We start from the raw sequence: 14987 nt of genomic DNA on the forward strand, positions 1-14987 counted from the left end.
CTAGGACTGATCTTTCTTTCCCTATATACAGTCCTGGACAAAATTATAAGGCATATCATTAAAGTACCATCTTTAATTTTTTAGAGTTAGGTTACATTTTGTTTACTTTCGGAAAATAGTGAAATGTTGATACAAGCTTATCATCGATCGCAAACGAAAACGACGAATACGCAAAGAAGGATAACAAGAGTGCCTTTCACTTGTTTCTCCACGGATTATGGAACATATCATGTATTGCAATACAATATGTTTGTTAACAAACGTTAAGGGTACAGAATTCGCTTGTTAGGTTTCGAAATTATTACTTTACTTCACCCAGAATAGAAAGCAAAATTCCGCTCGCATGTTCTCCCTTATCTCAAAAACCGAACATTAGTAGCAGATTCGATACTGGAATAATTGTTTTTATGTGCAAGAGGTATAATTAACATTAGCCACTTCTCTCTTATCTACTACGAACTGATGCAGTTGTTAATTATTTCATAATGCATTTTCGGTTACGTAAATCGAATTAGAAATAAAGTTAGCTTATATGTATCCGCTTTCTATTAACGTACTTCGTTTATACGGGTTAATCCTTCGAGCTCCGCGTAAGCGAAACAAAGAACTGTATCACGAGCGTATGTACGAGAAGCAAAACGAAATCACAGAGTGCAATAAGGCGCGAGAGCGACAGTAACAAGTTTTCGGGAATTCGATCATTTAGCAATAAGACGATGGAGGTCCACGGTTGAGAGAAAGTGGTAGAGTTTAGTTCTGGTAGCTCGTGTTAAGCAGGTCTAGGCCAATATTTTTTTCACTATCTTGCCGTAAAGTGTTGCGATACCTTGATATAAAGATGACGGATATTTCTACTTTAGCAAATAAAATGTCAAATTTCGAAAGTCGTACTTCATTCGATCGTGCTTTATTGAAATTGTTTATTGAAATAACAAACGATTTAAATAATCTATTAGAAATAATATTGTGTAATTATTATAATTGTGAGTTAATTTGTTCAGTGATATATGTAAAAGCTAACAGTTTAAACGAATTATCATACAACATCAGCTTCATTTATTGAATGGCACTTGCAGCTTATGCAAGTTAATACGTGGCAACAGGTTTTTTGCATTGCTGTTTACCGGTAGCGAGAAGCTTCATTTATGGTCGGATAATTCGCGTCTAAATCAAGCCATTTTATCTTCCCGAAAATTTAATTAAATGCCCCGATAACCTTCAACCTTTAGAGGACCGAAAAAGCCATCATATGGCTTTAGGTTTGAATTTATACAAAAATTGGTATCACGAGGTTCAATAAAATTATTTTATTTCACCTTTGATATTTGACATTTCCATTATAATGGCTTTATATAATATTTACGTTTTATATCTGTGGTGCGAAATCTACATGATGTCACTGAATAATGATCGATCCTATAAAGGTGAAACGGAACGCTTTAAATGTGTACGACTACCTGGTCCTTTGATCGAGCTTCTGAAGTAAATTTGGTCATGCATGGATCGAAATGAATAAACCTGTAGATTTGATTTTTAGATTGCCAACGAAAAATGTCTTACATGCCGCGGAAAATCAATACGAACCGGTTTTGGCATTTCAGCGTTACAAGCACATTACGAAATGCAAATAGAAATAACGGTTAGGTGGAAGATTATCCTGCATTAGCCAGGTTTCCAGCAAATAAAGGTCCTTTAAGAAATCAAAAGTGTAATATTGTCGAACTTCCTTTGGTGCTCGATATACAGAGCTTAACGAAGGTTAATAACAGTAACAGCAGAGGATGATGATCGTTGGTGATACCGAGGTCATGGAACCTTTGGGCTGGAATATAGTTGACGAGTGAATCCTTTGTATTGACTGTTGACTTAGATACATAGATTTTTTCGAAATGGTACTTTGGCGTACGTGCCCTTCTTCCGTTCAATACCTGGATTGTAACGGAAATAGGAATAGTGGCGAGTCACGGTTCGACGGATCGGGCGATGAAGATCATATTGGAAAAAAAATAGCGAGGAAAAGAGAAACAGCAAGCAAGTCGTCCAATTGGACACAGGTGGGGAGGCAACGTTGGCTACAATTCTCTCCACGGAGTACGTCGGAGCTCAGTGAGTTCGAGCGTGCGGTTCACGACTCTTTCTCTTATTCAGCTACTACGAGCGGATTCGTGCTGCGGTTGCAACTGCTTCACCACGCCGACAGCTTACAGGATTTTATTTCATTTTACCGGACTAATACGTCAGGTAAGCATAATTTTCTCATGTTAATTTCTCCTACCTCCCAACATTTAACACTATTTCGATCGAGACTGTCAGAAGACCACCTTTGAAATTTTTACTTGAAACTGTTCTCTAAGTTCGATCCTCGTACCGATGGCTAATCATTTTTCCTCGATAACATGATATGAAGATTAACATAGTTTACGTTGACAGATAGAAATAGTGTTAAATACCCCACAGTACGAAATATCCAATAGTTCAGTGTTTTCACGAACACTGTCACTAAAAATATCAACAATAATAAAGGTAATAATGTGAATAAAGTATGCACCATGTTAAATTAGAAACAGACAGGTTTCGTGTAGAAATTAGAAGTCGCGTGGAAGCACTTTATTTCGATACGTTTATTATTTATTAACGCGTTACTGACCTAACCGAACAACCGTTGGTTAAGATTTCAAGAGTCTTACTGCTGTCTAATTATTTGACATATTGTAATTAGCACGCAGATGGTAGTTGAAGTAAGAAGCAGACAGAACAACTTTTCTAGTTGGTTTGTGTTAATCATTTGTCTCCCATTTCTACTCCTACTCCCCCATCGCCTTGCGTTCGAAAAATCAATTATGAACTTGGTAGACAATTTAGGGCAAGCTCGTAAGCACACTTTATTCGGTTGTAACATTAATATTACACAAGATTGCAATATACTAGTTTAAATGAATTTGATAATATGGGCGCACGTACTTGCCTTTAATTGGCTCGATTTCATTGCGAAACGTATATTTTTAATAATTGTGGTTGTTCCACTATGACCCGTATACACGTCAATTTTCAAAAATTAACAAATTAACGTCACAGAGAATAATTACTTTATTGTCGACAGAGTAACGTAATAATGATGTAGCGAAATAACTACTTCAGGATTTAACCTATTTGCATCACGATTCTACCTATCCCACTGAGTTACGCCAAATATTCCGCTTACGGATGCAAATGATTAAGTATTCCTGGTTGCTTCGCAGGAAGATAAGATAACCTTTATATATGTCGATGTCTTTTTACCAAAATGTTGTTTATAGTCCTGACATTTCGCCAAGAATTCTTGAACACTCCTTGCAAGCAGCGAGGAGCACAACGACACTGGAGACCAACATTCAACAATTTCTGGCATAATATTCTATCAGCGCGTTACATAAGCTTAACCGGTTACTTGCATAGCCATGATCGATAAATACTTTCCACGTTGAAATCGTTTATTCGAGAAAGTGATTCATTTACCTTCGCGAAGCGTTGATAAATTCCCGGTAGTACATTTGAAATATACTGTCAGAGTTCAAAATGTCAATACACGACGTGCTTATAAATTTAACACGCGTCCGTAAAGCCTCTTTGTTCGTTGTAAAAATGGTATGCGGCGACTTCTTGGGCTTATGTAGTCCCCGCGAACTTAATAGTCTCCAGTCTCGTTAAGACTTTTAACCTGCTCCGCGTTCTTTCACCGGAGTGTAGAAACAAAGTAGTTAACGTCTTACGTAATCAAAATGGGAAGGGAAGAGCCTAACCTGCCACTTTCTGATTTTAATAAACTTTCGCGAGTCGCCGGTATGTAGATTCTTAGTGCTATATCTAATGTACAATATGTACATTACAGTTATGTACAATCTAACTAACGATATGCGTGTGCAAACAAAAATATTGTATTAGTTTACATTCTGAAAGGTACGTCCGGGCACGAACAAACACTTATCGTTTGGCATGAACGACACCATGTGCACGAACGAAAGTGTTCGATTGTTTGTTGATAAGTCAAAAGATAATCTAAGATCGAGCAAATTCTGCTAGGCGAGTTACTAAAAGTGACGATGCATCGTCTGTGTATCGGCTTTGAATAATATTGGTCATCCAACATCCGCGTTTTTTTTCTTCGTTACATCGTTTGATATAATCAAACACGGACCTTGTTATAATTATGTTTTTTTCGTTGTCTCCGCATGGTATTTAGTTGCACAATTATAGAGAATTACTGTAAATGATGCTGGAAACAAACGAAATAATGTGTAATCATCGTCGAACTAATAGTTCGTTCTATTTATTTTGACATTACGTCACCAATCGAAGGTTAATATTACTTGGAATTAAATTAGTAATGGTGGTATTGGTAAACGTAGGATGACCAGTGTCTTTTTGTTACCTCGACGTCTGCACGAATCTCGTTTATTAAAAATCTAACGTTGAAATTGCCCGTTTAATATCTGGACAGGCCCGACGACCTTGCTACAAGAACTGAAACCAGACGAAAATCAATCATGGAGTTTGAATTTTAAATTACCCGTACGTTTCCATTATTTATTAGCACTTTCGTTTTGCTACGGTCGAAGCGTAATTTGTGTTTCCATGAGTGACTAAATAATAATTTATTAATCTCAACTGATAGCGGATCTTAATGAAAAATTATGCTATTATAACGTGATCGCAATAGTTACTCAATTCGAGTGCACAAAGAGTTGTACTGTTATCACCGTTGAATCGCCACAGGCGATCGAAACTCGTCCGGTATTGAAACACGTGTTTACGGTAAATACGAGACCCCTAATTTCTCGAGGAATGCAATTACGTTTGAACTTTTATATTTTCCTATCGATGTTTCTACGCGTGACGTTACATTTCTTTCGTTTATCACAAAGCATATAAAATGCACCATCATTTTTGTTGTTGCCCAGAAACTTGAATATTTCTTACGTCGATGTATTATCTACCAAGTCTACTTCTTCCATAATTTTCGTAGCGTCCAGTTCTAATCCTAAACAAACAATTACTCCAAAATTCAGTTAGGTCGTAACTTGTAACTCCTTCCGTGTAGCAAGTGACAATCAAACATTGTTTCTTTCGTGTTATCGCATCGTAGAATGTAAATCTCGGCAAAACAGTGTTTCACGCATATCAATTAAGTGTACACGACTAAACGAGTCGCTGAAATGCTCGAAACGCGTAAAACCGACGTGTTTGGTTTGCGCTGTTGCTCGTTCGTAAGGACTTTGGTAACATGGAACTGTCGAACGTCATAAAACTATTACTCCATCGCGAAGGATGAATTATTTGTAGAGATAATAAAATATTTTTACACGGTCTTGAATATATTCTTGAAGTCTTATTGCCTTAAAATTGCTCTTGCAAACCGTGACGCTTTCTTTTTTAAATATATACCTGTAGGAATCATTTTGTGACTCACTGTAAATGTTGAAACAAGAGGGAACAATTGGATCGACGGCCCACGGTCTTTCCAATATCCGTCGTGGCATTTGTTCGATCTATCGTAATGCAAACTCAACTCTGTCGCCGGATAATTAATCGAATAACCGTTCACTGAACCGAGAAATGTTTCATTGGTCGTTAATCGATCGAGCAAGTCGTTGCACCAATGTTCCAGCGAATCAGAAACGATGCATTGTTGGCTTGCTCGGATGCTGAGTAAATCCAAGATTGTTCGCGAAGTAACGCTAACTTTCCAAGCCGCGTTCAAGTTGGTAAACGAGATTTCGCGTCGTTCTATGCCTGAATAGTTAATTGCGAAAACGGGAACGAGTTTGCTGCTCTTTAAAATTGAAAAACACCGTCGATTGAATTTCCTTGCCTGCAACGTATAGCGTGCGTGTATAAATCGTCGCGTTGCGAGTGAATTACTACTATGGATCTCGAGAGTGTATGCTCTTGACCCAGTAAAGATGCACCAAGGACGCTGGACCGAAAAAACCGGGTACACATGTGTTTATTAGCGAGTCTGCAATTCAAGTTTTTATCCTCCTCAGACTTTGGACAAACGAATATGCCGAAATTTATAACGGATAAACGATCGAGCGATTGTGAAAGATTTATGTATGTTAGAAAAACGTCTGGGATTTCTTCGAGAAGTTGCGTGTCGAAGTCAGGCGGAGCAATCGTAACTCGATTAAGAAATTATTTACGTCCGTAGAGAAATAGGCGGGCTTTCACCCAGGTGAAATAGCATACTTCAAAAAGTAGAGACGGACGGTCCGTCGCGTAAAAAAAAAGTGAATCGTAAGCTTCGTGTAATTATTTTGTAGAACACGAAGTTATTACGTTTCTCATTATCTTAGATTAGATCAGGTTTACATTCCATCCGCGTGGAAACCTAGTTTCTATAACAACACGAGAATTCCTGGAATCCCGCTGATGCAGTTATGCAAGTTGCAAATTTTTGTTTTAAGTAAATTTTGCTTTGATCGACCTTGTATCGACTTTCTCTTTGACTGCGATACTTGAGATATGTTACAAGATTCTCGATAATCGGGAATTTTCTGTTGTCCTTAGAGTTTCGACAGAGCAAAAGGGAACAAAGAAACAGTAAGGTCAGCGAAGAGAAAAATAAAATTCCAGTTTAACGAGATAGGGACGATATTACAGAGAGAGACTTTAATATGACGGTTAACCTTGATATTTCGATGGGAACGGATTTACCAATCGGACTTAAATTCGTGTCAATGTCAAACAAATGTAAAATCGGTAATTTTGTTTATTCAAGGTGCGCGAGATTAAAAACAACGTGCCCTTTAAACGTCTATGATATGAAAATCCCAGGAAACGAAAGAGTACTAGCTTTTTAAGTCGAGAATACGATGTTAGAGAATGCTCATTGGCATTGAAAGTGACATAAGCGACGTTTCGCACCCGTTTGTTACAGGTTATCAAACATGAGTGAGTTATCCGAAATACAATCCTTTTATAAAGGGAAAACTGTTTTTTTAACCGGAGGAACCGGTTTCATGGGGAAAGTACTCATTGAGAAGCTACTTTATTCCTGTAGCGAATTAAACAAAATTTATATTTTGATAAGATCGAAAAGAGGTCGATCGCCCGAAAGTCGTATCGAAGACATGTTCAAACTACCGGTGAGTATGAATTCTTTTATACGTTTACAGTATACTAACAGTTTGCGAATGTCGATAATCGTATTTAGTAATGGAAGTTGAAATATTTAATAGCTCTTACACGTTAATATTTAATTTATAATAATGTGTTGGATTTGTAATTTGCATTCGTTGTTTCCTCGATTTTTTGACACCTTTGCATTCGGATGCAAGTAACTATGGACGATAATTATGAATTAAACTTAAATGATAATTTCAAAAGGTTCAACATTAAAGCGATTCTTTCAGTCGGGAACGATTAAGTTAGTAGACACGTCGTTGGGAAGTAATTTAACGAAAAACAACGTTAAGTCGTTTTGTTCGAAGCATTAATTCCGATGGGGTGCTTGTTCGGACAGTTGTTTAGAAGGTTAAGAGAACAGAAACCGCACTTGATGACGAAGCTGGTACCGTTGTACGGAGACGTTAACTCGGATGCATTGGGGTTGACCAATGAACAGCTAGAATTGGTGATATCGGAAGTCAATCTAGTGTTTCATTGCGCGGCGACGCTTAGATTAGAAGCAAAGTTGAAGGACGCTATCGAAATGAACACGGTAAGGCAGTGCATTTACATTTCATGGTCTCGTACACACAAACGTATTTACATATTTAAATTCTTCTCGAGTATAAACATGAAAATAGTTTTTATTCCACGATGGCATTGGTGGATAAAATTATAAAACGGCCCTTTAATTTCGAGCAGTTTCAATGGTTCTTGCAATCGGTCGTGTAATTAAGAAACACCGAACGGGAACTGTTGTAGGTCGGAACGAAAAGAGTGTTAGATTTGTGCAAAAAGATGAAGCATTTGGAGGCATTCGTGTACCTGAGTACGGCTTTCTGCTACCCGGAGCAGCAGGAACTCGGTGAAAGAGTGTACGACGCCCCCGACGATCCCGAAGATGTTATGAGGCTGGTACAATGGTTAGACGGAAGTGCCATCGAACTCATCACGCCCAAGTAAATTGATATTACCATAACAGCGTGTTTCACGAAACTGGGTCCGGCCGTGCAACTTTTAGGCCTTTATTTAAGTTAATAACGCCGTTTGCGTTTTGATTTACGACGTGTTTACTTAAAGTTATGCAAAAGAATGCGGTAGCTCGAGATTTCTGGGAATTTTTCCGACTTATTCGTAATTCGTAATGAGCCGTATTCAGATTCACTTTTCTAAACGGGCGATTCTAGCAACCGGGTAACAGCTTTGTTCCCAGCGAAGATAGAAGTTTGAGATTCTTCTTCTTCTCAAATTTAGGTTACTGAATGTTCATCCGAATACTTACACGTATTCTAAACGATTGGCTGAAAAACTGGTATGCGACGAATATCCCAACCTACCATGTTGTATCGCCAGGCCATCGATCGGTGAGCATATTTAATAACCATTTATCTTAATAATACGTAAATGCTCTATGTTATTGTGTGTACAGTAACTGGAGCCTGGGCTGAACCGCTGCCAGGATGGGTCGACAATCTGAACGGTCCAGTGGGACTCTTGGTGGGTGCAGGGAAAGGTGTGATTAGGTCGATGCACTGTAATGCTAATTATCACGCCGAAGTCATTCCAGTCGATTTAGCTATCAACGCATTAATCGCTATTGCTTACACCACAGCTACCACGGAAAAGTAAGTTGTATCTCCTTTATATTTCGAACAATGTATTTCGATACAAACTTTCGTCTTTGTCGGTGTAAATAAAAGTAGTAAAAGTGAAATGTCAGTGAACGTATGCACTTACTGGCGAATGCTTACCTTCGCGACTGCACTTAATGGAAAGTGTATTGTATACTTTCACTTCGTGTCGTTAACGAATGTTGCTCAGTTTGAACGTTATCATATATTATGCTTTAATCGGCCCTGTTAGATCAAAACATATACCGGTGTACAATATCACTCAAAGTGGCGAGGTGCCCATCACTTGGGGTGAAATTTTGGAAAAGGGTAAGAAGGTCGCTTACAAGTATCCGTTCGAAGGTCAAGTTTGGTACCCGTGCGGCGACATACATAGCAGCAAATTTGTCCACAATCTCTACGTCTTTTTCTTCCACATACTTCCGGCTTACTTCATCGACTTTCTCATGTTGATATTCCAGCAAAAGAGATTGTGAGTTTCGTCGCGTTAGCACCTTTTGTTTCGTGGAGCAGGTGAACGTTCACGTGGATCGTTATCTGTTTAGCATGGTTCGCATTCAGAAACGCATCTCGGTCGGCCTCGAAGTGTTGCAGTACTTTACGACAAGGGAATGGGTTTTCCATAATAAGAATCTCTTATCGATGTCCAAAAGCATGAGTCGCAAAGATCAGGCGATCTTCTGTATTGCTTTCACAGACATCGAACATATGGAATATTTAACGAATTGCGTGCTAGGTGCACGGCAATACTGTATGAAGGAAGATTTGTCTACTTTGCCGAAAGCTCGTAGGCATCAAGCAATGTACGTAATTAGAGCAGATGGTTACAACTCAATGTTTCATCTCATCGCATTTGAGGCCCACTAGCACGTTTTAACAATATAACGTATCTCTTTTGCAGAATGTACGCTGTACACATAATTAGTGTATACTTGTTCTATTACGGGGTGTTATGTTTCATGTACAAGCACTTCGCGATAGTTAGATTTTGTCTGGATTTCGTCACTGATTATGCGAAGTCTCTGATTGCTTTGGGCGGAGCCAGCTAAAAAATGCACCGGTGAAACGAATAGAAATTGTGTACAGGTAAGAATGTTTTTATACTAATAATTCAACGTTGCGACGTTCTTGTAAAAAATGTTGTTGCTTGCGGAGGTTATGATACGTAAGGAGGTTTAAGAGATTGGGCTAAGGATAAGCTTTGTAACAGACCAAGAATCTCTTTCTACGGAGAAATTTAGTTCCCTCGTAGCTCTCTTGTTCAAATTATAATAAATATAACCTTCCCTTTAAAGAAACATAAATATTATAGATTATAGATAATGTACGTATCTGTGTACAGTCCATAACTGAAACGTACGCGATTAAGTATTAAAATTTGAGATGAATTAAAAATTCTCTGAAGCTCGAAAAAGTTTACGTGAATTTTACCTGAGATAATTGCCGTCCAGAATTTCTCTAACAATTAAGAAATAAATATAACAATTAGAATCTAAATATAGATATATTACGCGTACAAAAATTAATTTTAATATCGGATGCTCCTAAGAATAGATGACGTACTTAAGCTTTAATATTTTTATTTAAACTTTCAATTATGACATTAGGTGTATGGAAGATTAGGAGGTTTGGATTTATTTTATAAGGTAAATTATACGAGTAATTAAGATTTTGTGTCTCGATATAACATTTATACTATAAATAATTTCAAGCGTTGTATATTTGTTTGACACCGATTATATTGTTGTGATATGTAAATGAATACATTTATGGAAATAAAAGTAGAATTGTTCGATCCGAACCTTTCCTACACATTCTTTTCATTAATATTGTTTCTGTTTGGTCCGTAGAATATATCAGATCCAATTCCATTTTAGTTCATCATTTTACCGCATGTTTATCGTAAACTTCTGTAACAATTATTAAATTTAATATACAGAGTGGTATTAATGGCGGTGGTAATTAAATACACAGTATTTCGAACTATGAAATATTTTCGAACTGTTGTATCGAACAAAATTGGGTGGATTCTCGTAGGCCAAGGAAAGGTGTTTATTTTCCTGAACGTTCTCAGGGACTATTCGATATAATATCGTAACGTAAAGCTCGTCGAGGTATTTTCTTAAAGTATCGTACCCTACATGGAACGGAACCGTAAAACGAACGATATACCATGGCTTCTATGATGTGATCGATACGAGACACTGTGTGTTCTTTTCGTCAGCAATAATTCGAATATTTCATAGGGAATATAAAGTCTCGTCAAAATTGAGAGTCGTCGTCGATCCGACTGTCTTTTACTTGTCACTTAGACGGAATCGTAAGAAAAAGTTTGTTTAATCTTGACGGACTTGTAATTTAAATTCGCGTTAAAGTTCGTTCGAAACGTTATTGAAATTCACATGCCGCGAGAGGAGATAGCAGACATTTGCGAGCTGAATATTTCACTTACTCTGTTCAAAAATTCCATTATTATTTCCGGCGACTCAGCATTTTCGTGATATTAGAATTCGTTTTCTCTGCGCCGTGCTGTATAAATATGCACACAGTTAAAACAAATATATACACGGGTTTGTACACAGACAGAATTGTCTGACTAAGGAGATGACATCTCGAGTTCCACGTTCACTGTTTCTCGCAATGATTTAATGAAAATGGATATCCACCTGCGGAAGGATGTTGTGCAAGATGCTGTACCGATATGATGGAAAATGAAGATCCAGGAAAAGCAAGATTAGTCGATACTCAGCTTGTTTCTCTTTATAATTTCATCGTATGAAAAGGAAGCTTAAAAGAAATTTGAAGATAATTGACACTTAACAATTTATGTGAAATTTGAAAAGAGGACACATTTGGATTCATATTTAGATTATTATCATTATTTTTATTGTGGGAATAATTGTACAGAGTGTCGATGAAAGTGAAAGATCTGATGGCGCATTTAAAAACGCAGTAGATCGGAAGATCAAGAATTTTCCAAGGAGTGAGTTGCAGCAATGAGAGGTTTATTTTCCGATACGTAGGAAACGAAGCCTGAAATTTCCAAATATGGCGATACAGAGAAGAAATAGATGATCGTGAACGGACGGGATGGACATTAGTGGAACGATACGAAAGATTAATATGGATGAGATTGACAAGATTAGAAGGAGAACTGAAATGAAAGGATTTGTAAATGAGGTAGCAGCGGAGAAAGATCCATCTCTGTTTCGTGTTGACTCGACATTCCCTCTTTTGAAAGAGGGAAGAGATACGATCATATTTACGAGCACTCTAAGTGAATCGGAGACGGAAATTTTGAACCTGGTGTACACAAGAGACGAGACTAGAGTCAAGATAATTAATGAAAAAATTTGAATAAAGATATCGACTACAGTTTGACACCTGACGATCAAGTTTAATAGGTTGTGAAAGATAATAATTGAAGAACTAAATCATAAACAGTGTCTTCTTCTCCTTCTTTGAGACGTGCCTAATCATTCATCTAAGAAATTTAATCTAGTCACTCATCGAAAAAGAGTGAGATTGGATAAATTAATTATGCCCGTGTTTGATGAATGGATCTAACAACGAAAAAAGCAACAGTTGTTAGTTCCAAATCGTGTGATACGATGGCGCTGAGAAATTTCAGACCTAACTTCTATTCCATTATTGATCTACCCGCTCACATCCCAAGAACCTCCCCCCAAGAACTTCCCAAAGAAGTTTCAAAGTTGACGGTTGTATCTGATTTTCCTTATAATCTCCTGCTCCACTTTTTCAGTATTTTTTCTGCGAACATATTTAGATTGTGATCTATCGTCCCTCTCCTGGAGTAGGCGTATGAAAGATACGAGGGTTGATTGATAACTATGGCCTCCAACAACGCTATTATGCGGATAATTGGGGTATAAACAGATTTTAAGTGTTTCATCTAAAAGTACGAACTTTCAGTTTCTTTTATAGCTTCTTTGCATATTCCAAAGCACTTTAAGTTACCACATTACATATTAATGTAAGGGTAATAGTTTTCGTAAGCTAATAACGTCGATAATCGGAATGGAAATCAATCGCGAAGTTTTTAAATTTATAAGTCCAGATATCTGTGGTTTATTTTAAGCTTGATAAGATTATCAGCTCGGTATTTATCGTTTCCGATTCTCCATCGAATTGCTCTTCAGGATCCATTGAAGTTTTCTAAAACATTTTACATGTATTTTTCGCCAGTTAATTAATAGCTCATCAGTATTTTTAGTTCTTCGTGTTAAATTATATCGAAGATATGAGAATTTAAAGTGCAGGAGTCAAGTATTTGAATAATATTCAACGTTCACTCTCCAGAAATTGGCAATTCAAATATCGTACAAGAATATATGTTACATATTCTTCTGTGGAATAAAATTCCTGCTACCATTTCCGCATTTTACGACATAACGCTGAAGTAATCCACGAAACATTGAAACGTTATTCGAAATAATAATACATCCGAGCGTGTTATGATTTTTGTAATTGCAATTGCATTTCTGTTAAGAAATACGCTTAGTTTAATCCCTACTTGCTTGCCTGCTTCCTTTTTCGTAGCGTGACAGCACCTTGACATAACAGCTTGTCACTTTTCACGTAATATTTGAATTCGACAGGAGGGCAAATAAAACCTGTAATTTTACAACTGAGCAACTCGGGTAAAGCAATTTCGCCGAGTTGATTGGTATTTATCGTTCAATTCGCATTAGAAATTAATTGAGGTGCAAATAATTGGTTTATGTAAATAGGAAAGCTACAATTTACTTTAAGTAGACATTAAAAGATATTATATTAAAAGACATTAAAAGATAAAAGAGTTCTCATCAAATATCGATTATTGTAACTTTAGAAAATATTTATATTCTTTTCAACCGTTTCTTCGATAAGTTTGTTTACTTTTCAGATATAATAACCGACCTCGCTATGTTTAGCAATTACGTTTCTCGATGCAGAATTTATTTAATTTTAGTTTTAGAGGCAGCCTCCTTGTTTGGCTATGTGATTACCTCAGAAATCGACGTCAAGCTGTTAAGATACGAGATCATCTATCTCGCAAGGTCACAGAATCATCGGGCGTTCTTCAAGGTTCTTACCTTGGCTCACAACTCCTTTTACGAACGACTTACTCAATATTTCTTTTCGAGATCAAATCTCTGCCCAATGCTGATATTCTCGTATCGTTTAATACTGGACTTCTGTATATTACAATAAAAATTTTTTATCGATAGCGATACTGCCCCTCTGTTGTATCGAATAACATCCGGCAAAGTAAAATCCACACAGTTTCAAAATACCATATAACTCATTAATTCGCTCACTTAGAATATGAGAGCGTTATCTGGTCACGACATCGCATTAACCGACGTACAATTAGGAAGGCACAGCACGAGTTGTTTTACAGCTCGAACGTTTCGGTCGATGGACAAATTTAACCACGCGTGTTATACAATAAGCCTCACCGCGGCAATTTTTAGTTCACGAAAGATGACAAGAATTACGTCTTCTAAAGAAACATTAAAACAATCGGTTACGCGCGAGCGAATACAGCTGTTAATTAAAATTTTCATTTCTTCGAACGTGTGCCCCTGTCCACAGCTGCTTTCCGACCGTGATCGAATATTGATGTGTCAATATAAATTCTGGTAGGTACGCAGCTATTTAAAATTGCATTTTGCACGAAAGAAAACATAATAGAAGTCGAAGGAAATTACGTTTCCTGTACCTGTGGCCAAGAGCATCTTCTTCGAGAAGCGTCGAAAACATATTTAGCCGTTTTCACCACCGAGAGCGTTACTTTCCAGCTCGTTTGTGCGTACTTAGGGTATTAGTTCACTACACCTGGTCATTTACTCGGAGTACCGTGCAACTCGAGTAACGGTACGGTGTAACGCTATGGAGTCTAGCGTGAGAGGAAGTCGAGGTCGTTCAGCCACGACGGTGTACAATGTGCTCGTCGTGTACAGTGGTTGTTCGAGTAATTTACCAAATAGTATCGAGAGGAAATCCATGATAGGAGGAGACTCAGACCCGGCATACGTGACCGATTACGACGAGAGAATGCAGAGCTATAGGAGCGAGGTTGGACGGCTGTGCCGATGACGCGTGATACGCGTGGCGCGTGCGCCGATTCTCCAGGATGCTAGAACGGGTAGGACGGTCAGGACTCGGGGGTTGTTCGAGGCGCGAACACAATTCAGTCCGAGGCAG

General features: G+C 37.7%; 1 protein-coding gene across 1 annotated transcript; it reads left to right on the top strand.

Moving 5' to 3' along the window:
* Window positions 1-2120: 2120 nt before the first annotated feature.
* LOC122401536 (putative fatty acyl-CoA reductase CG5065) lies at window positions 2121-10339 on the top strand. Its single transcript, XM_043403736.1, has 9 exons — window positions 2121-2241; window positions 6917-7124; window positions 7502-7699; window positions 7909-8105; window positions 8401-8510; window positions 8576-8771; window positions 9010-9249; window positions 9323-9580; window positions 9679-10339. The coding sequence occupies exons 2-9, from the start codon at window positions 6927-6929 to the stop codon at window positions 9824-9826; spliced, it is 1545 nt and encodes a 514-aa protein (XP_043259671.1). The 5' UTR covers window positions 2121-2241; window positions 6917-6926; the 3' UTR covers window positions 9827-10339.
* The last annotated feature ends 4648 nt before the right edge of the window (window positions 10340-14987 follow it).

The sequence above is a fragment of the Colletes gigas genome, unplaced genomic scaffold, assembly GCF_013123115.1.
Source record: "Colletes gigas isolate AHSC1104 unplaced genomic scaffold, ASM1312311v1 Colletes_gigas_Sc00025, whole genome shotgun sequence".
In the NCBI taxonomy this organism is placed as follows: Eukaryota; Metazoa; Arthropoda; class Insecta; order Hymenoptera; family Colletidae; genus Colletes; species Colletes gigas.

Coding starts and splice junctions, on each gene's coding strand:
- LOC122401536 (XM_043403736.1), top strand. CDS start 6,927: ATGAGTGAGTTATCCGAAATACAATCCTTTTATAAAGGGAAAACTGTT. Junction 8,106..8,400: donor ATCGAACTCATCACGCCCAA/GTAAATTGATAT, acceptor TCTCAAATTTAG/GTTACTGAATGTTCATCCGA. Junction 9,250..9,322: donor ATATTCCAGCAAAAGAGATT/GTGAGTTTCGTC, acceptor TTATCTGTTTAG/CATGGTTCGCATTCAGAAAC.